The 27,208-nt window shown below is 44.4% G+C and overlaps 2 protein-coding genes and 1 pseudogene across 3 annotated transcripts; 1 reads left to right on the plus strand and 2 right to left on the minus strand.

The window, feature by feature from the left end:
- Window positions 1-209: 209 nt before the first annotated feature.
- Window positions 210-16,514, minus strand: LOC139581887 (zinc finger protein 2-like; annotated as a pseudogene).
- A 1,274-nt stretch (window positions 16,515-17,788) lies between these two features.
- LOC139581199 (beta-crystallin B1-like) lies at window positions 17,789-19,960 on the minus strand. 2 transcript variants are annotated; one of them, XM_071410707.1, is made up of 6 exons: window positions 19,865-19,960; window positions 19,462-19,556; window positions 19,202-19,320; window positions 18,883-19,015; window positions 18,536-18,678; window positions 17,789-18,387 (listed from the first exon to the last, which is right to left on the minus strand). In XM_071410707.1, the coding sequence occupies exons 2-6, from the start codon at window positions 19,549-19,551 to the stop codon at window positions 18,216-18,218; spliced, it is 657 nt and encodes a 218-aa protein (XP_071266808.1). In that variant the 5' UTR covers window positions 19,552-19,556; window positions 19,865-19,960; the 3' UTR covers window positions 17,789-18,215. The 2 variants fall into 2 exon arrangements, with proteins under 2 accessions (XP_071266808.1, XP_071266807.1); XM_071410706.1 differs by lacking the exon at window positions 19,865-19,960 and adding an exon at window positions 19,811-19,847.
- A 1,103-nt stretch (window positions 19,961-21,063) lies between these two features.
- Window positions 21,064-24,678, plus strand: LOC139581198 (beta-crystallin A1-2-like). Its single transcript, XM_071410705.1, has 6 exons — window positions 21,064-21,256; window positions 21,935-22,017; window positions 22,148-22,266; window positions 23,410-23,551; window positions 23,724-23,866; window positions 24,028-24,678. Exons 1-6 carry the CDS (start codon window positions 21,079-21,081, stop codon window positions 24,173-24,175), a joined length of 813 nt encoding a protein of 270 aa, XP_071266806.1. The 5' UTR covers window positions 21,064-21,078; the 3' UTR covers window positions 24,176-24,678.
- Window positions 24,679-27,208: the final 2,530 nt, after the last annotated feature.

Here is a 27,208-nt window from a genome sequence, read left to right on the forward strand (position 1 = left end):
TGCATGGGAGGAGTGGAACCAGCCATCACTAAGCATTCTTAGTGTCAGCTATATAAAGAACTCTGCATTTCTGTAAAGGTTAGGCTCCCATAGCCCAACAGTCAAGAGTGTTGGGTTAACTAGTCTCATTATTGCAATAATGAATCGATATTAAATAAAGATGATGGTTTGAAGATGGTTGTCCAGGTCTCTCTCAGTATGAATTTCCACTACATTTTTGGCAACGAGGAGGTGATCTGCAACTTCACCTGTTGACCGCTCCTGAAGATCTGGGTAAACTGTGAACAGGGGATCAGAAATTGGGATCTCAGGGAAAACCACACTCATTATTGAGCATCTCGACCTGCCTATGATCTGAGAGGTAGCGGTCACGGGTGGATGCCAGATCTCGGACAGAGTACTGAGAGAGGGAGGCTTGGACAATCTATCAATAACTGACACAAAAAATACAAATAAATAAGTACGCTCAGAGTGAGTTCTTCCTTAAGAGGGCCACAGCTGAGGTAACTAGCAGGACTGAGTTGAGTTAATAAGAATGTTCTTAAGTGAGGTATCCTTTGGGCATGATTGTTAATTAGCCAGTTGCGGGTAACCAAAATTCCAGCCCTTAGTACTGAATTGATCACAGTAGGACTGGTAACCTGCGGGGGCACTAGTCCTGGAGAAGTTCTATTAGATGAGGGACCTGCGCCTGTAATTATAGTGTTATATTAGTTATGTTTTTTTTGTGTTTTAACAGACATGCCCTGAGTTACTATTGTTAGGTGTTATTGTGAGTGTTTTGATATTCCTGGTACTTAGAAAATACAAGATAAGATGTGATTTTTGGGACCGTGTTACATAGTTAGATAGGAGACATGGGTACTCTGTAGGGAGTTTTGTACATTTGGATAGACATAAGAGAATCTATACCATAGTAAATGCAGTAGGCGATATCCCAGTGTGGATACAGCCCCCCGTTGTGGGACCACTAATTGGGCAATATTTTGATAAGGGTATGGGTTTCCCTGTTCATTTAGACAGGGTTTGAAATCTAAAAACAGGCTACATCACCCACAACTCAAAATGGGAAAACAGGCTACCTAAGTATGGCTCCCAATCAGGGACAACGATAGACAGCTGCCTCTGATTGGGAACCACACCAGGCCAAACACATAGAAAACCAACAACATAGAAAAAAGAACATAGACTGCCCACCCTAGTCACACCCTGGCCTAACCGAAATAGAGAATAAAAAACCTCTATATCCAGGGCGTGACACTCATTTCCCCGTGTGTCTTGTGAATGTGATGTGTGAGTGTGTGAAATAAGTGTTCATCTGAAGTTTGGATAGTAAGATATAGAAATGTGTATAATAGGCTGATTTCAATTTGAATAATAAGTTTCCATATATAGAGCTGCTTTGTAGGGATGGAGAGTCGTTGGAAACGCACATGGAGTGGTTAATGAATGGGTGTACCTAAGAGTTCCTACATTATACATGGTTTCTGTGAAGATATGAGAAAAAAATGAGAAATTGTATGTTTATAATAGTTTATTAGAAATTTGATAGTGATAATAATATGTAACAGGTGTACAAAGTATTCTGGTAGGTTCAGAGTGGACTCTTTATGGATCATTTGTTAGAGATAAGGTTAAAGCATTATATGACTGTCTAAACGGATTTATCCCGGACGGGTAATACATTTAGAGAAAACTGCCCATATGGCCTGAAAGTGTATTTTTTTGCAGTAAGAGATGAATTGCTATATTTATTGAATAAATCCTTTTTTCCATGAAGTTAGAGCGAATTAAGGTGGAATTTCGACGTAACCTAGGGTTTGTCATCAAGATAATAATCATTACAGAGCAGATGTGATGTAATGAAGGAATTGCGTTATGTCGCAAGAGAAATGATCATCCGTTTTTATTGACCTAACCAGATCTGTTTCCAAATCAATGCATGTCTATTCAACTAGTGGAACACTTTGACGATCTGGTAATTGTGTTGTTATTATTTGCCAGATGTTAAGACCACAAACCATTATAATTGGATCATTTGGGGGATATATTTGTCATTTCAAAAGCATTGGGTCTATGTTACTGACTGAAATCTGAGTTTCTGATTGTCATTTCCAACTATTGCCATGTTTTTCTCAGATAGATATAGCAGCTAGTGTTTGTCTTAAGATGTAAACTGAACGTTTTAATAGCTTGCTTAGTTCAAATCGAAAGGCTAATTTATTTAACATAAATAGCGAGGCGTTTTCGAGGTAGTACGTTTTTGTGTGGCCTAAAATGGTGTGCTGGAATAATCTACTGAGAATGGAGTCGTATTTGAATCACTGAACTGAATATATGCTTGACAAAGAATTGCGTTTGTTTTATTACCTGTAGCCTGATCAGAAGAGACATTTACCTAAATCTAATTAATTCTAATAATAGCCGATTGGCAATATCGATAGAGCTGTGGCTATGATCATAATTGATAACTAAACATGGGTATTATTTGTTGCATGATAAACCTAGGCTACAACAGCAATGGATCGAAGTTGTGGGCAGTAGGAGGCTGTAGTACTGTTCCCAACGGAATGTGTTTTTTCCTTCAGAATTGGCTAGTGTATTTTATACATTTGGCGCAATACATTACATCTTATGATAATAGACGTTTAATAAGTGTGAAGCAGAAAGGGAATATCCAGCAGAGGTCTAAGGCACTGCATCTCAGTGCAAGAGGCGTCACTATAGTCCCTGGTTCGAATCCAAGCTGTATCACATGATTGGGAGTCCGATAGGGCGGCGCCCAATTGGCCCAGCGTCGTCCGGTGTAGGCCGTCATTGTAAATAAGAATTTGTTCTTAACTGACTTAAAAGGTAAAATGTAAACAACAACAAAAAAAACATTTTAAATTTAGAGTAATATTGTTAGGGTAGAAGACTACAATGAAAACAGCGCCTTCTAGTAAGGAGAGAATAATCATGTTTGATTTCTTTTCTTTTCTAAACCTTACGATGGGTGACAGTAAAGAAGACATTAATAAGGAGGGTTGATGTAAACTTAATGAGTGTTGAAAGTATGAGAATGGTAATATGTTATTAGTGGGTTTTTTGATAGCACTCTAATGATGCAATATTTTAGTAATTTGAAAAGCTTAAGTTTCAATACAAGGTTAAATGATGAGTAGAGGGATTGAGTTTTGAGATTGTAAAATAGATTAGCTGCGGTTGAAGGCAGGCAGTGGGACATTTGAAGTAGAGATATGAGAAACTTTCTTTGACAGTTTCTGATTATTGTTTCTCGGTTTTGTAGTTTAGGTAACACCAGTAAATTGGAGCAGGAAGGTCATTTAAAACGATCATCTGTTTCCATTACGTGGAACAGTGTCAAGTATTTAAAGTGAATGTTTTAATATTGAATATTGAGGTCCTAGATATGTTACAACGAGGTTTATATTTTCACTAAATTAATGCAACAGGTTAAATTGATAAGATTAGAGGCGAAAGAAACGCACACCTATTTAGGCGAGGTTCTGGCTAGCGGAATATAACTCGTAAAGGAGAGCCGCACACTCTAGGAGCTCAGATGCAATAATTGAAATAACCTAATATATAACGTTTCAACAGACAAGCTGTCTTCATCAGGGTATAATGACAAACACTGTGGGGTGACTAATTTATATGGTGTCAAAGGACACACACAGGTGTCTGTAATCATGGCCGGGTGTGGCCTGATATCATTGGTTAATTCTCAGATATAAAAAATAACATACCAAAAACATGAATGGATAGCATATGATCATAGATACAATTTGGCTACATAGGCCTACAAACATTTACAATAGCAAAATCACAATAATCACAAGAATGGCTTCAGATCAAAGTCTACGTTGAGACCGAAGGGAGCAAGGGTCTTTAAATTAAAGATCCAGGCAGCCTCTCGTTTTAACAATAAATTGTCGAGGTCACCCCCTCCTAGGGAGGGTGACAAGACCGAGGACAAAGTCTACTTCTGGAGAAACTCTGACAAAAGAGGTCCTGCTCCTCCTCTCCATGACAGACGCAGGAGGGAAGCCGCTTACCTCTATCCACCCCAGTCTGACCAACGCTCTACAACCAGCTCCTCATCCGCTTCCAGTCGCAGTTTTTTATCCAACGAGGGAGTGAGCGGACGGAAGGACCGAGACGGCCGCGGGCACGCGCACCAACGAGATGCCGCACCCGACGGTTGTAAAGGACACCAGCAGTATGATCTCTATTACTGAATCTCTTGATCCTCTCCCTTATAATACTTTGTTAGTTACTTTTGATGTTGAGTCGTTATACACAAATCTTCCACACGAGGGCGGTATTGAAGCTATGAAAGTTTTCTTCTGCAACGTGACCCTAATGAACTACCTTCTAGTGCATGCATTACAACATTGGCAGAAATAAACTCAGCAAAAAAAGAAATGTCCTCTCACTGTCAACTGCATTTATTTTCAGCAAACTTAACATGTGTAAATATTTGTATGAACATAACAAGATTCAACAACTGAGACATAAACTGAACAAGTTCCATAGACATGTGACTAACAGAAATTGAATAATGTGTCCCTGAACAAATGGGGGGTCAAAATCAAAAGTAACAGTCAGTATCTGGTGTGGCCACCAGCTGCATTAAGTACTGCAGTGCATCTCCTCCTTATGGACTGCACCAGATGTGCCAGTTCTTGCTGTGAGATGTTACCCCACTCTTCCACCAAGGCACCTGCAAGTTCCCAGACATTTCTGGGGGGAATGGCCTTAGCCCTCACCCTCCGATCCAACAGGTCCCAGATGTGCTCAATGGGATTGAGATCCGGGCTCTTCACTGGCCATGGCAGAACACTGACATTCCTGTCTTGCAGGAAATCACACAGAGAACGAGCAGTGTGGCTGATGGCATTGCCATGCTGGAGGGTCATGTCAGGATGAGCCTGCAGGAAGGAGGAGGATGTCTTCCCTGTAATGCACAGCGTTGAGATTGCCTGCAATGACAACAAGCTCAGTCCGATGATGCTGTGACACACCGCCCCAGACCATGACGGACCCTCCACCTCCAAATTGATCCCGCTCCAGAGTACAGGCAGGCCTCGGTGTAATGCTCATTCCTTCGACGATAAACGTGAATCCGACCATCACCCCTGGTGAGACAAAACCGTGACTCGTCAGTGAAGAGCACTTTTTGCCAGTCCTGTCTGGTCCAGCAGCAATGGGTTTGTGCCCATAGGCGACGTTGTTGCCAGTGATGTCTGGTGAGGACCTGCCTTACAACAGGCCTACAAGCCCTCAGTCCAGCCTCTCTTAGCCTATTGCGGACAGTCTGAGCACTGATGGAGGGATTGTGCGTTCCTGGTGTAACTCGGGCAGTTGTTGTTGCACTCCTGTACCTGTCCCGCAGGTGTGATGTTCAGATGTACTGATCCTGTGCAGGTGTTGTTACACGTGTTCTGCCACTGCGAGGACGATCAGCTGTCCGTCCTGTCTCCCTGTAGCGCTGTCTTAGGCGTCTCACAGCACGGACATTGCAATTTATTGCCCTGGCCACATCTGCAGTCCTCATGCCTCCTTGCAGCATGCCTAAGGCATGTTCACGCAGATGAGCAGGGACCCTGGGCATCTTTCTTTTGGTGTTTTTCAGAGTCCCTAAAGTTTTCATAACTGTGACCTTAATTGCCTACCGCCTGTAAGCTGTTAGTGTCTTAACGACCGTTCCATAGGTGCATGTTCATTAATTGTTTATGGTTCATTGAACAAGCATGGGGAACAGTGTTTAAACCCTTTACAATGAAGATATGTGAAGTTATTTGGATTTTTACGAATTATCTTTGAAAGACAGGGTCCTGAAAAAGGGATGTTTCATTTTTTGTTGAGTTTATGTGCGTGACGTCAGTGTGTTGTGTACTGGAAGAGGGACTATTGCATCCTTAGAAGGGGCACTACTTCATGTTTCTAAATGATTTCTTTATTCAGACGAAGGGTACTGCTATGGGATCCCCCATGGCTCCTAAATATGCTCATTTGTATGTGGGTTACATGGAGAAACAGTCCATTTTCAATCCTCTCAACAATGTTTTCTTACCTACATTATAATTCGGAAACAGTATTTTGATGATATTTTTGTTCTATGGAGGAGTGATGAAAAACAGCTCCAGGCGTTCCATGCTTTTCTTAACTCCTGTTCTGAATATCTGAGATTTACTATGCAATTTGACACACGTCAAATCAGTTTCCTTGATCTTCTCATCTTGTGTGAAGATAATGTTCTATACACTGATCTTTACAGGAAACCTACTGATCGTAACAGTTTGTTGAGGGCTGATAGTTGTCCCCCACTTCCCTTGAAAAACAGTTTGCCTTACAGTCAATTCTGTTCTGATGTGTTTGAGTAGGATTCTTTCTTCCAGGACTGATGGAAGTCCACTACAGTATGTGTGTTAAGGGAAACCTTAAATAGGGCCTGGAAAATGTAGTTTGTTTTTACCGTACATTATGAAGATTTGTTAGTGTTTTTAATGCTATGTCTGATTTATTATGAGTGGTCTTTTTAATGAGCTTTTATTGGGTTTTTCACAAGTTTGAGGATATATATTTTAAAGGAGCACACACATGGAATTTTCTGACGTTTTTCTTTTCTGAGTTTTAATTGAACACGTGAATTATTTTGATAAGAAATGTACTGAAGAAGCTTACTGTAACCTTTGGATATGGAATGTATGAAATGTTTCACTGTTTTTAAATACTTAGTCAAATAGAGAAAGAAACTGTCACACCCTGATCTGTTTCACCTGTCCTTGTGCTTGTCTCCACCCCCCTCCAGGTGTTGCCCATCTTCCCCACTTATCCCCTGGGTATTTATACCTGGGTTTTCTGTCTGTCTGTGCCAGTTCGTCTTGTTTGCCAAGTCAACCAGCGTTTTCCTCTCAGCTCCTGTTTTCCCCAGTCTCTCTTTTTCTCGTCCTCCTGGTTTTGACCCTTGCCTGTCCTGACTCTGAGCCCGTCTGCCTGACCACTCTGCCTGCCCTGACCTCAAGCCTGCCTGCCGCTCTGTACCGTTTTGGACTCTGCCCTGGCTATGAATGCTTGCCTGTCCCCGACCTGCCTTTTGTCTATCCCTTGGATTATAATAAATACCAGAGCTCAAACCATCTGCCTCCTGTGTCTGCATTTGGGTCTCGCCTTAAGTCGTGATAGAAACACTTATTTCAAAGGTTTGAATGACCTTGTCCTGACTTTCTGGTGTGGTTTGATCGCCCTCACTAGAAAGCTGTGTGGTAATTGGATGATGATTTAAAGGTGATATTTAATACTGATTTTAAGGTAATTTGTAATACTCATAATTACAGAGAAGTTTATAATTAATAGTCATATGTGTGATTCGGTCCACGAGAAGGATAGACCTGTCTCTAGTCTATTTTTACTAAGGAAGTAATTTTTTTAATGGCGTTATTAAGGGTAGTAATTCTAATTTGATTCACAGTGTTTTTTACACATTACTCAGGTGGTGAGTCGTGTCAAAATGGGGGAATTACCAGTCCTCTGAGGCTTTTGGATTGACGTTTACACACCTTGAGTGATATGTAGAAGTGTATTGAATGGTGTATTGTTGGTTGTTTGGTTTCTATACAAATCTCACCAGATTGGGTCTGCTGGATTGTTGGGATTTCTCCCGATGGGTTAGAGGTCTAACTTCCTGACCCTGTTACTCTGCGATGAGGTTGACAGTATGATAAGGGAGTATAAACCAAGTTGGAAAATTGTTTCAACGGAATGTGTTATTCTCTTTGACATTTGTTTTAGAGATTTGCATTGAGAATATTGGTAGTAGTAATCATTTGTCATACAGTAAATCATTTGTTTGGATTTCTTGAATTGCTTGTCTGGATTTCCTGAATCAGAAATGAACTGAACTATACTGTTGTTCTGATCTGTCCTTTTTCGAGATTATGGCGAAGATGGTAGAGTATCTAGATGCACGGAAGGGACAATTTGACCAAACAGTGTGGACCTCAAAACCCCCTCTAACCGGCCGAAGAAGAGCGACAAAGGTGTTCAATACGGCCCTGTCCTGCACCACCTCTACCGAGAGACCTGAGTCCGAGCCAGCAACCTGTACCACGTGGAGTGAGCATGAAGAGAGATCCGTTCCAAAACTTATCTTATGTTGCTGGTATACTGGTTGGCAAACGGACAAGACATAATAGGAGTTTGTGGTGGGGCTCTAGTGAGACATTAGTCTGTTTGTGAAAATCTGATTATTCCTTAGACATTGAAATTGGAACATATGGTAGCAACATTACAAGATTATGCAATAGAGTGGGGTTCTTAGAACTCTCTTTCTTTCTGAGTGAACTGAGAGGAGTCTTTTGAAGCTTGGGCTGGCAACTGATTAAATGATGGCTAGGGAATAAAACCAACAGCCACATTCCATTCTATGATTAGTGGTGCATGTGAGACATATGTCTCCGGCCTGACTGAGCCTGCATTCATAGATATGATGTGATGTGTCTGTCTTGAGATAAAGAGAGCCCGGGGGAGTAGGACATAATCCTTATTGTGTATAATCATCCTTGCATCTGGGAAACGGCACCGGATGCAGATTATGACAGGATAAACCCAAAGTGGCTTATGGTGCCCCCAATCTGCATGGGAGGGGTTGAACCAGCCATGACTAAGCATTCTTAGTGTCAGCTATATAAGAAACAACATTGTCTGTAAAGGTTAGACTCTTGGTCCAACACTCAGGGGTGTTGGGTCGACCAGCCTAATTATTGCAATAATGAATCAATATTGAATAAAGATGATTGTTTGAAGAAATGACAAAGTCTCTCTCACTTGATTAGAATATTCCACCACAGACATTATCATGGAACTGTGAAACTATCTGAAGAAGAAAATGAAGACATGGCAGAAGATTACGTCCAGGGAAAGGGGGGGGGGGTGTGGGTTTGTCAACTGTGCCGTAATTGATTTAGACTTGTCTGAAATAGTTTATTTTGTGGTATCAGGTTGATTGAGGAGGTCTACACACTGCTAAATGTATAGTAATTTAGGCTAAGAATGCATTGAGACACTGTAATTATAATTGTGATGATAAAGTTAATACTACAATTATAGGATGAATATATTGTATGTTAATATAAATGTACATTCTGCCAGTGTTGATGTGTGTTAAGTTGAGTGTTTTAACTTTGAGTGATAGAACCAATGTGAATCATTGAGCAATGTCATTCTAAATTGAGTTTTAATTATGATTTGGAAACTGAATGATTTTTAAAACTGAGTAATTAATTTGAGTAAGTTTTTAGTATGTTAATAACCATACGAGTGGAGCAATTAATGTATTATGGGTTGATTGTTTTGATTTATGCTGATTGTGACATGTGTAAAGAAGTTGTATGCCAAAGAGATTGATACTATTCTCAGCATGCCTTGGTGAATGGAGAGGGTGATGATGATCCGGAGAGTGAAAATTATCCTAATCTATTTTATTATATCCATTAGCAAATTACATTTTGATGATAATGATAAAAACTCAGGAACTATTGCAGGTTTGTGCTAATGGCACATAGCCATAGACGTTGCCTTATAGATAATGGGATTATGATGCTTGTCCTGTTTTATGTTCATTAGGCACTAAACTGAATACATTTTACTTAAACCGGGAGTCACTACCTGGATTTGTCCAACAAGATATGCTAATTTTAGTTTCTACCATGCTGACCAATGGCAGTATGCTCAGTATCAACATGATGATTTGTTTCTACTGATGAAAAATATACTCTGACTTAGATTGCTGAGAAATTCTTAGCGATAACATAATGTCTTTTTAAACCTTGTAATGGAGCTGTCAGGTTTTGGCCAAGACTGTTCGGGTTTTTGGTCACTAGATGTCCCCATTGCACCTTTTTTGTACCTTTTGTTTTTCTTGCTCCAATTATTGTTTGCACCTGTAGGTCATTCCCTTGTTAGTATTTAATCCCTGTGTGTTCCTTAGTTCCTTGCTCTGTGTTTGTAAGTTAGCACCCAGCCCCAGCCCAAGCCTTGTTTTATTCAGTGTTTTCTCTTGTTGGATTTTCCAGAGGTTCTCTGGTTTAGTTTTGTGTATTATTTGAGTAGTCTTTTGAGGTTTGTTTTTCCCTGCTGTTTTTTACCACTTTGTGGAGTTTCTTTAGTATTTTGGAGGATTTCCATTTTTGTGCCTTTTGGCTTGATTTTTGGACATTGTGGTTTTAGTTTCTTTGCCTGGAGATTTTGTTCTTTATTAAACCACTATCGCTAGTACTGCTGTGTCTGCCTCATCTTCTGGGTTCTGACGATTATTAGTGACTGTTTCTCGCACCGGGTCCTGACAGAAACACAGAGCCATTATAATGAACCCAGAGGCAGCCAGTACCCAGGATCTTTTTTCCATGCTGTCCCACCACGAGGGGACTGTCCAACGCCACGAAGCTGCTCTGGTTCAGCAAGAGGCCTTAATGGCTAGACATTCTCAACTTCTGTCAGAGATGCTGACTTCCATAAAGCAGATTTCGGATCGACTTTCCCCGGCAACCGCTTCTGCTCCAGTTCATCAGATTCAAGTACCCCTGGCAGTTAACCCCCTGGCTGAACCTCGTCTACCGCCTCCCCAACGGTTCTCAGGGGATCCGAGTGTTTGTAAGGGGTTTTTCACCCAATGTTCTCTCTCCTTTGAGCTGCAACCATCGTCGTTTCCCACCGACCGGTCCAAGATAGCATATATCATCACCCTGCTGTCGGAAAAAGCCCTAGCCTGGGCTACTGCTGTTTGGGATGCCCAAAGTCCCTGCTGTGCCAGCTACTCTACCTTTGACTTTCAGTTTCCCAACACCAGGAAGTGATGAACTTTCATCTGATCTCCTGTTCCGAGTTCCCTCTCGTCCTTGGTTATCCCTGGCTTCACAGCCATAACCCTCACATCGACTGGTCTGTGGGCACTATCAAGCAGTGGGGTCCTACGTGTCAAGCCACTTGTATCTTCCCGAGTTCCCAGAGTTCCCCTTCCGAGTCTCTAGAATCCATCGACCTGTCCCGAGTTCCCGAGTGTTACCATGACCTCAAACTGGTATTTAGCAAACAGAGGGCCACCAAACTACCACCCCATAGATCTTACGATTGCACCATCGACCTGTTGCCGGGGACCTGTCCTCCCAGGGGTCGGATCTTTTCCCTTTCTCCTCCCGAACGAGCTGCTATGGATACCTACATCAAGGACGCTCTGGCAGCAGGCCTCATGCGTCCATCTACCTCGCCGGCGGGAGCAGGGTTTTTCTTTGTGGCCAAGAAAGACGGTGGATTACGACCTTGCATCGACTACCGGGGACTCAATGCCATAACCGTCCGTAACCGCTACCCGCTACCCCTTATGGCCACAGCCTTTGAGCTGCTCCAGGAAGCAGTTGTCTTCACTAAGCTTGACCTGCGGAACGCATACCATCTTGTGCGGATCAAACCCGGGGACGAGTGGAAGACCGCTTTCAACACGCCTACTGGTCACTACGAATACTCGGTGATGCCCTTCGGCCTGACCAACGCTCCGGCTGTGTTCCAAGCGCTCATAAACGATGTGCTTAGGGATATGCTTAACATCTTTGTGTTTGTTTACTTGGATGACATCCTCATCTTTTCGAGCTCCCTTCAAGAACACATTAAGCATGTCAGACAAGTGCTCAAACGCCTCCTAGACAGCCATTTGTACGTTAAGCCGGAAAAGTGTGAATTCCATTCCTCTCGAGTACAATTCCTGGGATTTATAGTGGAACCCGGTCGAGTCCAGATGGACCCCAAGAAGGTAGGGGCGGTAGCGGATTGGCCCACCCCCAAGTCCGTTAAGGAAGTTCAGCGTTTCCTGGGCTTCACCAACTTTTACCGCAAGTTCATCAAGAACTTCAGCTCGGTGGCAGCCCCTCTCTCAGCTGTAACCAAGGGTGGCAACACAAGGTTTCTGTGGGGAAGAGAAGCTGAGACGGCCTTCCAAGGACTCAAGCAGCGCATCCTCTCTGCTCCCATCCTGACACTACCAACGGCGGATGAACCTTTTGTGGTGGAGGTAGACGCATCAGAGGTTGGGGTTGGAGCTGTCCTGTCTCAGAGGGGTGAAGACAAGAAGCTTCATCCTTGCGCCTTCTTCTCTCACCGGCTTACCCCGGCCGAGAGGAATTACGATGTGGGGGATCGTGAACTCCTAGCGGTTAAGATGGCATTGAAGGAATGGAGACACTGGCTCGAGGGGGCTTCTCAACCGTTTCAAGTGCTTACGGACCACAAAAATCTGGAGTATATCCAGCAGGCGAAGCGGTTGAACTCCAGACAAGCTCGATGGTCTCTTTTCTTCAGCCGATTTCAGTTTATCCTCACCTATAGACCCGGGTCGAAGAATCTCAAACCGGACGCCTTGTCACGAATCTACTCTCCTGCCATTCGAGAAGATACTGACATGACTGTCCTTCCGGCCGCTAAGATCGTGGCTCCGATCTCGTGGCAAGTGGAGGATACCGTGAAACAAGCTCAAGCCATCGAACCGGGCCCTGGAGGAGGTCCTGCTAATCGGTTGTTTGTTCCCAAGGCAGCAAGGTCCCAAGTCCTTCTGTGGGGGCACTCCTCTCGCCTCACCTGTCACCCGGGCGTAGGTCGCACCTTGGAGTTCATCCAGCGTAAGTTCTGGTGGCCCACCATAAAAGAAGACGTTGCCACTTTCGTCAAGGCCTGTTCCGTGTGCTGCCAGGGCAAATCTTCTCACCTCCGCCCTCAAGGACTCCTTCACCCTTTATCTATTCCCCACCGACCCTGGTCCCATATCTCGTTGGACTTTATTACTGGCCTTCCTCCGTCCCATGGTAATACTACAATCCTAGTCATCATCGACAGGTTTTCTAAGGCGGCCAGGTTTGTTCCCTTGACCAAATTACCTTCTGCCAAGGAAACAGCTGAGTTGGTGATTAACCATGTGTTCCGAGTCTTTGGGATTCCGCAAGATATGGTTTCCTGACAGAGGTCCCCAGTTCGCCTCAAGGTTTTGGAAGGCCTTCTGCCAACTCATAGGGGCCACGGCCAGTTTATCTTCAGGGTACCATCCGGAGTCCAATGGCCAAACTGAGAGGATGAATCAGGAGCTGGAAACCACCCTCAGATGCATGGTTTCCAACAACCCGTCCACATGGTCATCATTCATTGTTTGGGCCGAGTACGCGCACAACACCTTGTGCTCCTCCTCCACTGGTATATCCCCGCATGAGTGTCAGTTTGGCTATGCGCCTCTATTGTTCCCGGACCAGGAGGCAGAAGTCAGAGTGCCTTCAGCCTCGAGGTTCATCAGACGCTGTCGGCTTACGTGGAAGAAGGCACGTCTTAATCTTCTGCGTTCCTCTCAGCAGTACCAACGACAAGCCAACAGACGTCGCCGTCCCGGTCCTACCCTGTACCCCGGCCAGAGAGTATGGCTCTCAACTAAAAATGTACCACTACGGGTGGAGTCTCGCAAGCTGTCCCAGAGGTTCATCGGTCCCTTTAAGATTGCCAGGAGAGTCAATCCCGTTACTTTTCGCCTGCACTTACCCAGATCCCTTAAGATCAATCCAACATTTCACATCTCTTTATTAAAACCTGTTGTTTTTTCTCCCCTTATCCCGGCAGGCAGACCTCCGCCCCGTGTCATCGGTGGCCAGTCGGCTTATACCGTCCACCGGATACTGGATTCCCGCCGGGTGCAGCGGTCCTGGCAGTATCTGGTGGACTGGGAAGGCTACGGTCCCGAGGAGCGCTCCTGGGTTCCTGCCAAGGACATACTGGACCCTGACCTCATTCGTCAGTTCAGGACCCTCCACCCTGAGAAGGCTGGTAGGAACGTCAGGAGCCGTTCCTAGGAGGGGGATTCTGTCAGGTTTTGGCCAAGACTGTTCGGGTTTTTGGTCACTAGATGTCCCCATTGCACCTTTTTTGTACCTTTTGTTTTTCTTGCTCCAATTATTGTTTGCACCTGTAGGTCATTCCCTTGTTAGTATTTAATCCCTGTGTGTTCCTTAGTTCCTTGCTCTGTGTTTGTAAGTTAGCACCCAGCCCCAGCCCAAGCCTTGTTTTATTCAGTGTTTTCTCTTGTTGGATTTTCCAGAGGTTCTCTGGTTTAGTTTTGTGTATTATTTGAGTAGTCTTTTGAGGTTTGTTTTTCCCTGCTGTTTTTTACCACTTTGTGGAGTTTCTTTAGTATTTTGGAGGATTTCCATTTTTGTGCCTTTTGGCTTGATTTTTGGACATTGTGGTTTTAGTTTCTTTGCCTGGAGATTTTGTTCTTTATTAAACCACTATCGCTAGTACTGCTGTGTCTGCCTCATCTTCTGGGTTCTGACGATTATTAGTGACTGTTTCTCGCACCGGGTCCTGACAGGAGCAATGTGATAAAACAATTACGTATTTACCTGATTTATTTGATAATAATGGTTAGCAATTAATATTTAACTAATAGTAAGACATTTCTGTTCTACTAATGCTGTGTCTTTATGGTCTCCACTCCCTGCAGCTAATCTGGGTTTATGGGTCACTAGAGATGGCTTGAGCTGATAAATTAATTGAAGACTGAACTCCATAGACAATATGTGGTGAGTGCAACCGAGATAGAGATAGCCTGGAAGAGTTTAGAACAATCCTTCATTGTCTCTAAATCATCCTGGCATCTGGGAAACTAAGCCAGGGTGGGGTTAAGACAACAACCCCCTTGCCCCTTGGTCTGCATGGGAGGGGTGGAACCAGCCATGACTAAGCATTCTTAGTGTCAGCTATATAAAGAACTCTGCATTTCTGTAAAGGTTAGGCTGCTGGGCCCAACAGTCAAGAGTGTTGGGTTAACTAGTCTCATTATTGCAATAATGAATCGATATTAAATAAAGATGATGGTTTGAAGATGGTTGTCCAGGTCTCTCTGAATTTCCATGACACTAGACAGCCGACAATGTGCATGTATAGCAAACGCTGTGCATGTCGCCTCAAGGGTAAGCTACCCTTAAAAGTAGCGTTATCCGTTATAACGTGCCTTGCATTGAATCCAGGCCTTAAGATGAATGGAACACAACCACACAGTATTTTGACCCATGATTGTTTACTTTAACAGTGAAGTACAGATCCCCACATTCATAAAGCATTTCTCTCTGTCTCAACTCAGAAAGGCACTCACGGCAAAAACTCTCTCTTCGGGAGGACAAACATTAACATACATTCAGTCCTTCACGTCCAGTTGTCATCAAATAAAGTCTTGAGAAAATAAAATGCCTGAAAATATTTTTCAAAAGCATGAAAAAGGATTGATACGGGGTACTGTATAATAAAATATAGGCTGGATATAATCTCTTCATCTATCATATTGATTTTTTAAACTAATTTTCTCTGTTCACATACATTGTTTTTCATGATCAATGTCATTATGTTCTCTCGATTCATGAAACTTCCCATCTCTCAATCCTCCCACCCCCTTATGCTGCAAGAAATACCTTTCCACAAGGAATCACCAAACTCTCCCAGCGAGCTCTCAAGTCACCGGCCGGCAGATAAGTTGCTGAATGTCTCCTCCCCCCATTAGAAATGACTGATCTTCAATAGTTTGATCGCTAGAGGTAGTGCCTGGTGAAACTTGGCCGTAATTGTAGGCCCCTAGAATTACTGGGCCAGAGCAGGCTCCAGATCTGATGTGGCAGTCCAGACCTCCTTTTCTATGTAGGTCTTCCCACAGTCCTCACATTGGGACTTGGGCATACTGCCATGGATGTGGGCCCTGTACCTGCTGAGATTCCCCCTCTCTGAGATCCCAGTGCAGCATTCTAACCAGAGGTAGTGGATCAGCATTGTGTTTAAGCATGTTCCCCCTGTCGTTGAAGCGTCTGTCGCAGCAGGGGCAGGGGAACGGCTTCTCCTTGCTATGTGTGCGAATGTGCCTTTCCCGGTCGTGCTGGGATTGAAGGCCTTCCCGCACTCCTGGCAGGCACAGTCTTTGGGTTTCTTTTTGGGTTCCAGAGACAAGGAGTAGGACACCACCACCACCTCTATCTCTTCTTCTTTAACCTCGACATTATGTTTTTTTTCCTGTGCCACACCCTCGAAGAGCAAGGATGTCGGCGTCTGGGTCGCCCTGGAGGGTCTGGGGTTCGGCAGGCACCCAGGTGGGCTCCTCTTCCCTCCCCTTGTCACCTGACTCAGAGTCTGAGCCCAGCATGTCAGAACGGGAGCGGCTGGCGGACTCAAAGCCCTGTCGAGGCTGGGACTCACCCAGGGCCTCGTCGTCCTCAATGGGGGCTAGCCAGTCCTCAATGCCCTGGTTCTCCTATACCTCTGATTCTGTCTCAAACTCCTCCCTACTCACAGGTTTGGAGCCTGGAGCCTGCAGCCTGTGAGGGCTGAGAAGAAGCCTGAGGCTTAGTGAGAGTGGAATACTTTGGACGTGGCACTCCTCCAGACTTCTTCAGCTCTGCTTTCTCCTCCTCTGTCTTTGGATGATTGGCTGGATGTATGGGCATTATCACTTTTATACAACGGGTTACAAACATTTTCAAATAATGATTGACATTATTTTGATTAATTTATTCATACTATTTCATCCTTTCACAAGACATAGTCCCGACACAAATCTAGGGTTGCTACCCAAACCGGCTGGTTGTTCATTCTATCGGTTCAGTTGCCAGAGACACGACCAGTCGTTCAGTCTTTTTGTTCTGTATCTATCGACGCGACACAGTCGTTCGTTCTACATGTTCTATTGCCATACTGGCAGGCAGCGTTCTTATCCGTTGCTTGCTAGTTAGCCAACTACGGCTAACTTACAGTCACGTCAAACAGTGCAGTCAGAATAACAACAGTAGCTGCATTTGCGTTTGTTTAAGCTGTTTTCTAGTGACATTTATTTGGACACATCCATAACAATGAGCTAATGAGGCGCGATTTCGCCTGGCATATAAAATGTGCTCACTTGTCAAGACACTGTTGTTCAGAGGAGCTAGCCAACAACACAGCTAACACAATCACGTCAAACTGAAGCTGGAAAGACTGCAAACTAGCTGCACTTCGTTTAATTTGACCTTTTTTTCAATTAATATTTCTTTGTATATACTGTATCCATAAAAATTATGCCAGGTGATTCATGATTTCGACTGGCTGAGAAACGCTGCCTGCCTGTCTGTCTTGTCCTAATTCCCAACACGTTCTTTACTATGGGACAGCTGGAGATCGAATTTGAATATTGAAACAATTTCTCAAACGTCAGAGAGACAGACAGCAAGGTTTATACAAATCTCCACTGTTGGAAACTAAATGTTAGTCTAAAAAAAATGTTAGATAATGTCTTGATGATTTTTATACAGCCTGGCTGGGCTGATGAGACAGTAGATTGCGTAGTCAGATGGAACAGAGTTTTAAACCGCATTCCAGACGGTGTCTATTCCACAAGTTTCCACGGGCTAAATCTATGACATTAAAATGCCTATACTGTTTCGTTGGTGGACAGCTGATTTATTAGCACCACCTAATGCACAGGAGTGGAGAGGAGTGAGGAGTTGGAAATGACCTGCAGTGCTCAGCTCTGACTTCATCTCAAAACGTCTCATTTATATATATTTTCAAGTTTTTTTGTTGTTGTTGCATATTCTCTTATCGATATGTGTATTTTGATGACCTTTGACCTCAACATTGATGAATCTGTACTGATATGATTTTCATGTTATGACCTGTTAGCACTTTTATTCACACGGTGTCATCTTGGTCATGAGAGTCATCGGTCACAATACAAAAGACAACGTTTTGAAATCAAGATTTTCCATTTTATTGAAAAGTTGGCCAGGATTCTGTACAGCAGAGAGGGTGTGCGATACACAGGATTAGGAAGTGGGGGGAGGATATAAAATATCCTATTCCCATGGTACATCATACCCTGAGACGAGAATCATCATTGTTCCCTCTTTGGTGCTGCAATGGAAAGGAATGCGGGATGGGGGGGGCAAGGTCGGACCACAGGAGAGAAAGAGAAGAGTAGAGATAGAGAGTGATGGAGGGGTTGTCTGATTTTCAGGTGTTCTCTAGCCAGGCGGTCCCTCTCCCTTGCTGTTTCAGATGGTTGGCTTCAGCCAGGGGTTCGGCAAGGCCTCAGACATCTCTCCCCCTCTCTCTCTCTTCCTCCGCCCCTCTCCCTCTCTTCCGCTCTTTCTCTTTCTCTCCTTCCCTGAGCCTCACTTGCTGGCCATGGTGTAGCATCCCTGCTGGTGCCACTGCATGTCGCGGATACGCCTCACGGACTGGAACTGGGGGTGGCGTGCGCCGAACTCGTTGAAGTGTTTGAAGTCGCCCTTCTCCAGCAGGTACTGGGAGCCACGGTATCCAGGGAACTGGTAGCCCACCCAGCTGGGGGGGTGGAGGGTGGAGATGTCACTATGTAGGTCACTGATATAACAGCCGTTCTCCTACAGTCTTTTCTTTCTAGTTCTATGTGTTCTTAATTGTGAGATTAAACTGATTGCTTTCGCTGAATTGTTGAATTGGCAACACTTACGTTCCGCAGCTGACCATGATGCTGCCGACCCTGTCGGTGAAGCCATAGGAGAACAGAGAGGGAACGTCATCGTCCATGATTTCCATCTTACGACCCTTGAACTCTCCAACCTCGTACAGGCAGATCTTGTGTTTCTCTGGGTCCTGGGAGAGAGGGGAAAGGATAGAGGTGTGTGATTATGAGGGAGGTGTTCCAAAGGAGAGACATTTAAAGGAGAGAGACAAAAATGGAGAGAGAGTTACAGAGCAAAGAGAGAGAGAGAGAAAAGTCAGAGAGAAAAATTAGAGAACAGAATTGACAGATGACAAAGAGAGAGGAATGGTGGAAGGCGAGAGGAGTGTACCCACCATGCGGACGGGCCTGAAGGACAGCAGGTAGTCATTCTTCTGGCAGTTGCTCCAAGAGTCCCAACGGGGGTACTCTCCCTTCTCTAGGATGTAGTGCTCACCACATAAGTTCATCTGCTCGAAGCCCACGAAGCTATACAGAATAGAAAGAGAGTGTCACATGATTGTACAGCCGCGTTGACATATCTAATTATGATTAAAAGACATGTAAATATACTGCTACTTCTACCATTATCCCACAAAGCTACAGAGATAGCAGGACAATATTACATTACTAGCAACTAACATATAGTTAAAGCAACTGGAGTGGTTGACTTACGGTCCACACTCAACGCGGAGGGAGCGGACGCGGTCCATGCCCATCTCACACACGTTCATGCACTCGTTGCTGATCTCAACCATGCGACCCTGGAAGTTCTCCTGGTCAAACACAAACATCTGAGGGGGGGAAGCAGAGAAGGAGAGAGACAGACAGATGAGTACAACATAAACACTGATGATGTCTGACTGTATCAGTGATCCAATGAAATTCCATTCGATTGGATCCAGGAGAAGTCCTGTCAGTTGGGGGCTACTTGCCTTGTAGGACATCATGCCCATCTCGGACTTCTTGCTCTGGGTAGCCTTCCCGTCGGTCTGGGAGGCAGCCTTGGACTTATCACTGGACATGATGACTGGAGGGAGAGAGAGGGATGAGCATGGAGTGAATGGATGGAGGGTATCATGAGAACAGAGGGATATTTGAGGAAAGGATGGGGTTGGGGACACAGAGGGATATTTGAGGAAAGGATGGGGTTGGGGACACAGTCTACGTGTTTTAATATAGTGATGTGTAATATCAATGTAACATGTATTATTATAACTAGCTACTTGTAATTACTGATTTCAAAATGAAACACTGTTCTGTCTCCCCCCCTACTCCCTTTACCTGTGTATGCAGCTACCAGCATGTGTATGATGTATGGTTGTCTGCTGCTCTTACCTGTGTGTGTGTGTGATCTGCCTCACTCAGAGTGTGTGTGGCTCGGAGCATGCCCCGCCCTTTTATACGCTGGCGCCCAGAGGAGGGGGATTAGACACAGAGAAACAAACCTGCTGAGGTCAGAACCACGGGACAATAGAACCACCGCATCATCAGAGAGAGACAGCCAGAGGGGAGGGGGCAGCCACAGGGACCAATGAGATCCATAGTTCATTGGGAAGGATTGGAGGGGGGTTGATAGTGGAATACTGATGATAGGATCTACCACAAACAGATAAAGTATCTGAGAGATAGAGACATAACACAGTAAAAGTATATGTTATAAGCAAGCACACAAACTGATGAAGTTTTTATAACCAGCTACAAAGACCTGTATGTACATTGCTATTGTGTGGATATTGGTTTAATTAATTGTGTCCATGATATTTACTGAATAGGCTCCCTATTTACACTATGAGAGGACATGTGCATTGTGCTATATCATCTGACCATGATCGTAATCAGTCTCCAGTTTACGTTAGAAAAATACAATTTCTGGTCGTCATGTCTTGTCTCATCTCATCGCAATTCGTTTTGAGACAGTTGAATAGGAGCTCAGGCCTGAAGCCGTCATTAATAAATACTGTTTAATTGATGCATTATTGGAACTCACATTATCAGACTACAGGGTTTTGATTGAGATAGTATAATGTCTATAAGGTGTCGGTATGATTTAGGTGAAGTGTGAGGAGTGACGTTGAGTGGTGCAGTGTTTTATTTTTGCCTTGATAAGTTTCTGTGTTTGGAGGGGCCAGGATATTATGGACAGTATATAACTCAAGAATGGATGTGTGGCATGATTCAGGCATGTGTTTGTTTGTGTGTGTGTTTGGAGACTGAAGTAATACTATTGAAGATATGTCAAAAACGTTCTCATACTCAAACTTTTCCATCCTGTCCATATTATATTTTATGCATATGTGTATACTAACCTTTTTTTACGCCTTTAATCCCCACATTCTCCACTTCTATCCCGGTCTTTGTGACCGCCACACGCCAGACTGCTGACCAGCACGAACTGACCGGGTTACTATTGTTCTTTTCCCATTCTGGGCAAACTCCTATCAACGTGCACAGAAAGGACTGGCGTTCCATAACATGTGCTGAGCTGGCGTGTCGCGCGGTTTCGATGGCACGACCAACAAGAACAGGAGCACGCTGTCGTCCAGTGTTCCATGTGGGGAAAAAGTTATTGTGCGCGCACCAAAGCCCTGCACCATGGACGCGCTCCAAGAGGCGCGCTTCTCGTCAGTCCATATAAAACTGAAGCGCCAGGATCTCTCAAAAGCTCTACGCGAGATAGCGTTAAGCGCGTGCCACTCCCGAGCTCATCACGAATAAGTGCCAAACTAGGTAAGGTGCCAACTCCGTTACGTATTTAATGAAAATTATAGGGACAGTAAGATATGTTATAATGGGTTTATTCAAGACGCTTTTACACATTAATTTAAAACTCACCAAAAAGCACGAACCATGTAATAACACGTTACCCTGCATTGCACATTGCATAGATTGGCTACATAATGTATAAACTCGTTTAACTGATTCTGGTCTCCATATTGCGCTGTTCTGTGCGGGTGTAGCCTACTGACTTGAATGGACAATAAACGATGTGCTGTCTTATCACTAGGTCACAATAATATCGATTTGTTGTGTATTATTTGTCTTATACGACTGGCTATACTAGGGAGCGAGCATGTTAGATAAAACAAAATAATGTTGCTTTCTCATAGATTCATTGATCGGCATTATTAGTATACAATTTAGTTTAGGGGTCAGGTCGTTCATCCAAGACTGTTTAGTGACATTTGTGACGTGTTAAAGGTAGGTTAATAGGTTTTGGTGTGAACTTGATACTTAGTCGTGCACACTTGAATACCAGTGTGAGGCTTTGATTACAGAATAACATAGAATATAATACAATAAATACATCATGTTTACTCTGTATGTGTGTACTGTTGGTGTTGAGGCGACGTGGTGTTAGAGAGTTGGGGAGATTGTGTAACTGAAAGTTTGCCCACCGTCTTTTAGGTGTAAAGATGCACAGAACAACTAGATCCCCAATGATGCAACCCCTGGTCAACTCGGGAATGGGCATAGCTCCTTTCTTCAAGGTAACACACCTTTAAGTTGAGACTAATGCAGGAGCACACACCTTTGCATAAGTGGAATGGGCCCTGTCACCTTAAATGTCCCTTTCTCTACCTCATCTTCCATTTCTTCCCCCTCTCCCTCTCTCTGTAGGTGACTGTGTTCGAGCAGGAGCACTTCCAGGGCAAGTGCCAGGAGTTCACCTCTGAGTGCTGTAACATCCACGAGTGTGGTCTGGACACCATCCGCTCCATCAGAGTGGAGAGTGGAGCGTGAGTCTCACACTGTTCCGTCTGTTTAGTGTGTATGATTGACTAGCGATAGAGGAATACAGGTGGGTACTCTGTGTGTACTCTGTGTGTGTGTCTGTGTATAGACGTTTACTGTGAATTGCTTACTTACGAGTCCTTTCCCAACAATGTTAAAAAGTAAGAACATTTGCAAATAAAAATGTAAAATAGTAACACAATAAATAACAATAACGTGGCTCTAGAATGTGAACGTGTGTGTATGTCATCAAAATGCATGTGTGTGTATGTGTGTGTTTTGTGTGTATGTGTGTGTGTGTGTGTGTGTGTGTGTGTGTGCATGTGTGTGTTGGACTATCAGTGTAAGCATGTGTGAGTGTGTGGGTAGAGTCCAGTGAGTGGGTAGAGTCCAGTGAGTGGGTAGAGTCCAGTGAGTGGGTAGAGTCCAGTGTGTGGGTAGAGTCCAGTGTGTGGGTAGAGTTCAGTGTGTGGGTAGAGTCCAGTGTGTGGGTAGAGTCCAGTGAGTGGGTAGAGTCCAGTGAGTATGCGTAGTCATTGTAAAAGGGCCAGTGTAAAAAAGGGACAATGCAGTAGCCATTTGATTAAATTGTTCAGCAGTCTTATGGCTTGGGGGTAAAAGCTGTTAAGGAGCTTTTTGGTCCCAGACATGGCGCTCCAGTACCGCTTGCCGTGCGGCAGCAGAGAGAACCGTCTGTGGCTTGGGTGACTGGGGTCTTTGACAATTTCCCCGGGCCTTCCTCTGACACTGCCTGTTATAGAGGTCCTGGATGGCAGGGAGCTCCGCCGCAGTGATGTACTGGGCCATCCGCACCACCCTATGTAGCGCTTGCGACCGAGGGCGATGCAACCAGGCAAGATGCTCTCGATGGTGCAGCTGTAGAAGTTTTGAAGGATCTATGGGGCCATGCCAAATCTTTTCAACCTCCTGAGTGGGAAGAGGCGCTGTCGCACCTTCTTTGCGACTCTGCTGGTGTGATAGGACCACATTAAGTCCTTGGTGATGTGGACACAGATGAACTTGAAGCTCTCGACCTGATGAATGAGTGAATGTGTATACTCTGTGGGTGTTTTGGTTTATAGTGGCTGGTTCAATTTGTGTGTATAAGATGCTAGTACAATGTGTTTAACTCTCTCTCTCCCCTCTAGCTGGGTGGGCTTTGAGCACCATGATTTCCAGGGCCAGCAGTTCATCCTGGAGAGAGGAGAGTACCCCCACTGGGACGCCTACAGCGGCTCCCTGTCCTACCACGTGGAGCGTCTCATGTCCCTGCGTCCCATCTATTGTGCTGTGAGTAAAGTGTGAGAGGAGAGAGAGAAAGAGAGATGTGAAAGTGTATCAATGCATTTTTGGGCCAAACAGATACATTCTATTAGGGCCTTCTCCTTGAGAAAACCCCCCCAAAAATATTGGAATATGATCATCTTTGTGTGTGTATATGTAACAGTCCTCTCTCTCTCAGTCCCACATGAGCAGTCGTATGATGATCTTTGAGAGAGAGAACTTCATGGGCCGCAGTGTTGAGCTGTGTGACGACTACCCATCCCTGCAGGCCATGGGCTGGTCCATGCCCGAGGTCGGCTCCATGCACGTGCAGTGTGGCGCGTAAGTTAGCCTCTATTATTCACCGCAAACACACACACACACGCAACGTGTGAGCAAACAGCTGTGGAAGCTGTGGTTTCATCCTTTGCGCACACCATTGATACACATGCCAGAGACACCAAAACGCAGTGTTACTTAATATCCCATATCTTTTCCCTCAGCTTTGTGTGCTACCAGTACCCCGGCTACAGGGGCCAGCAGTACATCATGGAGTGTGAGAGACACAGTGGAGACTACCAGCACTGGAAGAACTGGGGCTCCCACTGCCAGACCCCCCAGATCCAGTCTATCCGCCGTATCCAGCATTAAGAGGGGCTAGTAGAGGCTGAGAGGCCCACGGACAGCAACCCCTAGCCCAGGCGCTGCTCTACCCCCCCCCCTACCCTGACAGGAAGAGCAGTCGCCCCTAACTACCGATTCACCACGTACCACTGACACTCACAGCCGCGCCAAGGTACGATAACAGACTATATCGCACTGTAAAAGCACAGGAACACGCACACACATACTGACATGACTGACACTCACAGACGTACCTATACTGATATAACACACACCGTGTCTTTTACCAGGTTAAAGCACCCGCACACAGACACACACACCTGCGCTGTTCTACCTGAACCCCCCAACCCCTCTGTCCAAGTCACCTGGGCTGAGCGGGGAGCCAAGCCACACACCGTGCTCGAACCAGAGGAGACGTCAACGTATCCTCAGAAAACAGTTTCAAGATGGCTGCCTCTGTAGTGCAGCTCTGATGTGATGTGTGTAGGAGTTTGAACCACAGGTTACCTAATAAACTAATGTTCACTTCAGTCGCTCAGGCCTGTCCTATCATTGTGTGTTGTGTGTGAGTGTAGGACAGGGGTCTCCAACCTTATCAAGCATGAGAGCTATTTTGAAAAAATTAAACATGTCGCAAGCTATTCCTTTTTTTTAAGCTTTCAAATATGCATATTTTTCTCTCCCCCGGGTCCTTGGTGTACAAGAGAAAGTAGTGCACTGTTTTCTGTCAACATACCTGGTAAAATAATGGTTCATAAACAACTCTGAGGGTGGCCCTATAAAATCTATATTTAAAAAACAAACCAAATTCAGTTATATATTTGACCAAATTATGTTCTCTGTTGTATTTTTCCTGGTTTTAGAATTTTGGGGGGTTTTCACTCTCGAAATTACAATTGTTCACGACAACAAAATTGGATGTTTTGAGTCCATGCTTAAATCACATCTGGAAGAAAACTAACAAATGTAGATGTTTTTGTGTAATTCCCCTTTAATTGCGAATTTAGCAAGTGAAGAATGTGTCATCTAATGTGCTGGTATATCGATGGTTCTGTGCCGCTGCTGCTCATTTCATGGCAAAGTTTGCAAATAACAAATAATAGATACAAATTATATACTAACTTCTGATATACTTTTGCCAGGTGAGCCTACTTTGCAGTTAACATTTAATTGAGAAGGTTTCGGGGAAAGTACTGAGTGATAGACCAACGCGCGCACCACACAGACAGACGGGCAACATTGCTGGAAATTAATTGGCATATATTGTGTTAGGTTTGGCTTTTTAACCCAATAGCGGCTAACCAGAGCTGGAATAATGTCAATGCTATGTTGATTTGATAGTAGCTGGGAACTTGCGGTGTCTGATACTTGTTAGATTTGTTTATGACAGTTTGCGGTGGAACACGTGAAAATTGCATGTAGTTTCAGGTGGGCTGCGAGCTACTGGTAACTCGCGATCGACCTGTTGAGGACCTCTGGTGTAGGAAGTCTATCACACATGCCATACGGGAGGCAACTTTGTAATAATCAGCATAATAAGCATCTTAAAATGTGATATTTGGTTCTAACATAATAAACCAAGGGCTTGCATACTGCATGTCAAACCCTCTAATAAAAATGGGAATAACTGAAAAACGACTCCACAAATGAACCTGTTGCGTTTTACAAAAAATGAATACCCTTGCATCAGTCATAGAGATCACCGTCACCACCTGCTGACCACTTAAAGACACTACAACGCCGTGACAGACATTCAAGCTATTTAGGCTGCACTTAAAATAGATTCACACAAGGACACACAGGTATTAAGAAAATCTTTAATCTCGTAATCTGGTTATAAAACTGAAAACAGTCAACCAGTCAAACTGCTGGGGAGAACAGTAATAATGAGAAACAACAACAAGACCCATGACGTGAAGTGATTTCATTCTAGAACAGTCAGAAGCAGAATCGGATGATGGTTATGCCTGTGATGATTGACACTCAACCAACCAGAGCCCTCAATTCCTGTGAAACTAAACGAACAGCAGTGTAAAACCTGATCTGGTGGCAACTCACCAAAAAAACATTTGCTATATGAACCCAAACTCCTCTCTACAAGAGGCTAGCAAAGCTTGTGTTTTTCTACACGGGTCATTGAAAACCTAAACACAATGATGTGTTAAAAGGTCTGGGCAGTGAGATGTAGACAAAGAAAGAAAACAACTGACACACACATTCAAAACTGACAATCTATGTGCTGAAAACTAGAACTCAAGCACAGAGCCCTATAAACTGGGTGAGGTAGAAATAGGTACAGCAACGTATCAAATACTTCCTCTTAATTATTATTTTTTTTACCTCCATTCGTCCTCTGCTGTTTAACAATTGGTAACTTGGACGAACTCAAATCACCCAACTTTCACAAACTCCCAAATCCTCTTTTACGTAAACATTCCTGCTTCTCCATCAAGCAGAAACCTGTACATTCCTCGTTGTTTTGCGATGGCTGTCTATGTGGTAGTCCTCTGAGTTTGTACTTGGAGATTTGTCCATACCTCCTGTCTCCTAGCAGGGAGGGGGAAGCAGGTTGCTCACTGTAGGGAAGCAGGGATAGGACGGGCATGTTTATACTGTAGTTAGTGTAGAAGTTTAAAAAAACAACTCTGATTAGAGTTGAGTGTGACAATCTGACTGCTCAGTCTTGATCATGTAGGCTACCGTGTGTCTGCATTCCCCTCAGTCAGAGCAGAGACGACAGATCCGATAGAAGGGGCGTGGGTCCAACTCTCCTCCAATGACATTGATATCTTCCTCTGAACTAAGCCCCGCTAAAGCCCCCAAACACATCCACTTCCTCTTGCTCCCAGCTTCCTGTTGACCCTTCGATGTCCACCTGTTGTGGACACCAAATGATGGGAGAATGGAGGCTTTACTATCCCAGAATGCATCTGAACTGGGACCTTCCACTCTGCTATTTGGATTGCTGGGTTGTGGAGTTCTGTTGTCTGTTTATCTGCTCTGTCTGTCATCCATTCTTCTAGAGGCTCTTCAATCGCTCCGATGTCCTCCATATCCATT

This window comes from Salvelinus alpinus, chromosome 7 (assembly GCF_045679555.1).
Source record: "Salvelinus alpinus chromosome 7, SLU_Salpinus.1, whole genome shotgun sequence".
Classification (NCBI taxonomy): domain Eukaryota; kingdom Metazoa; phylum Chordata; class Actinopteri; order Salmoniformes; family Salmonidae; genus Salvelinus; species Salvelinus alpinus.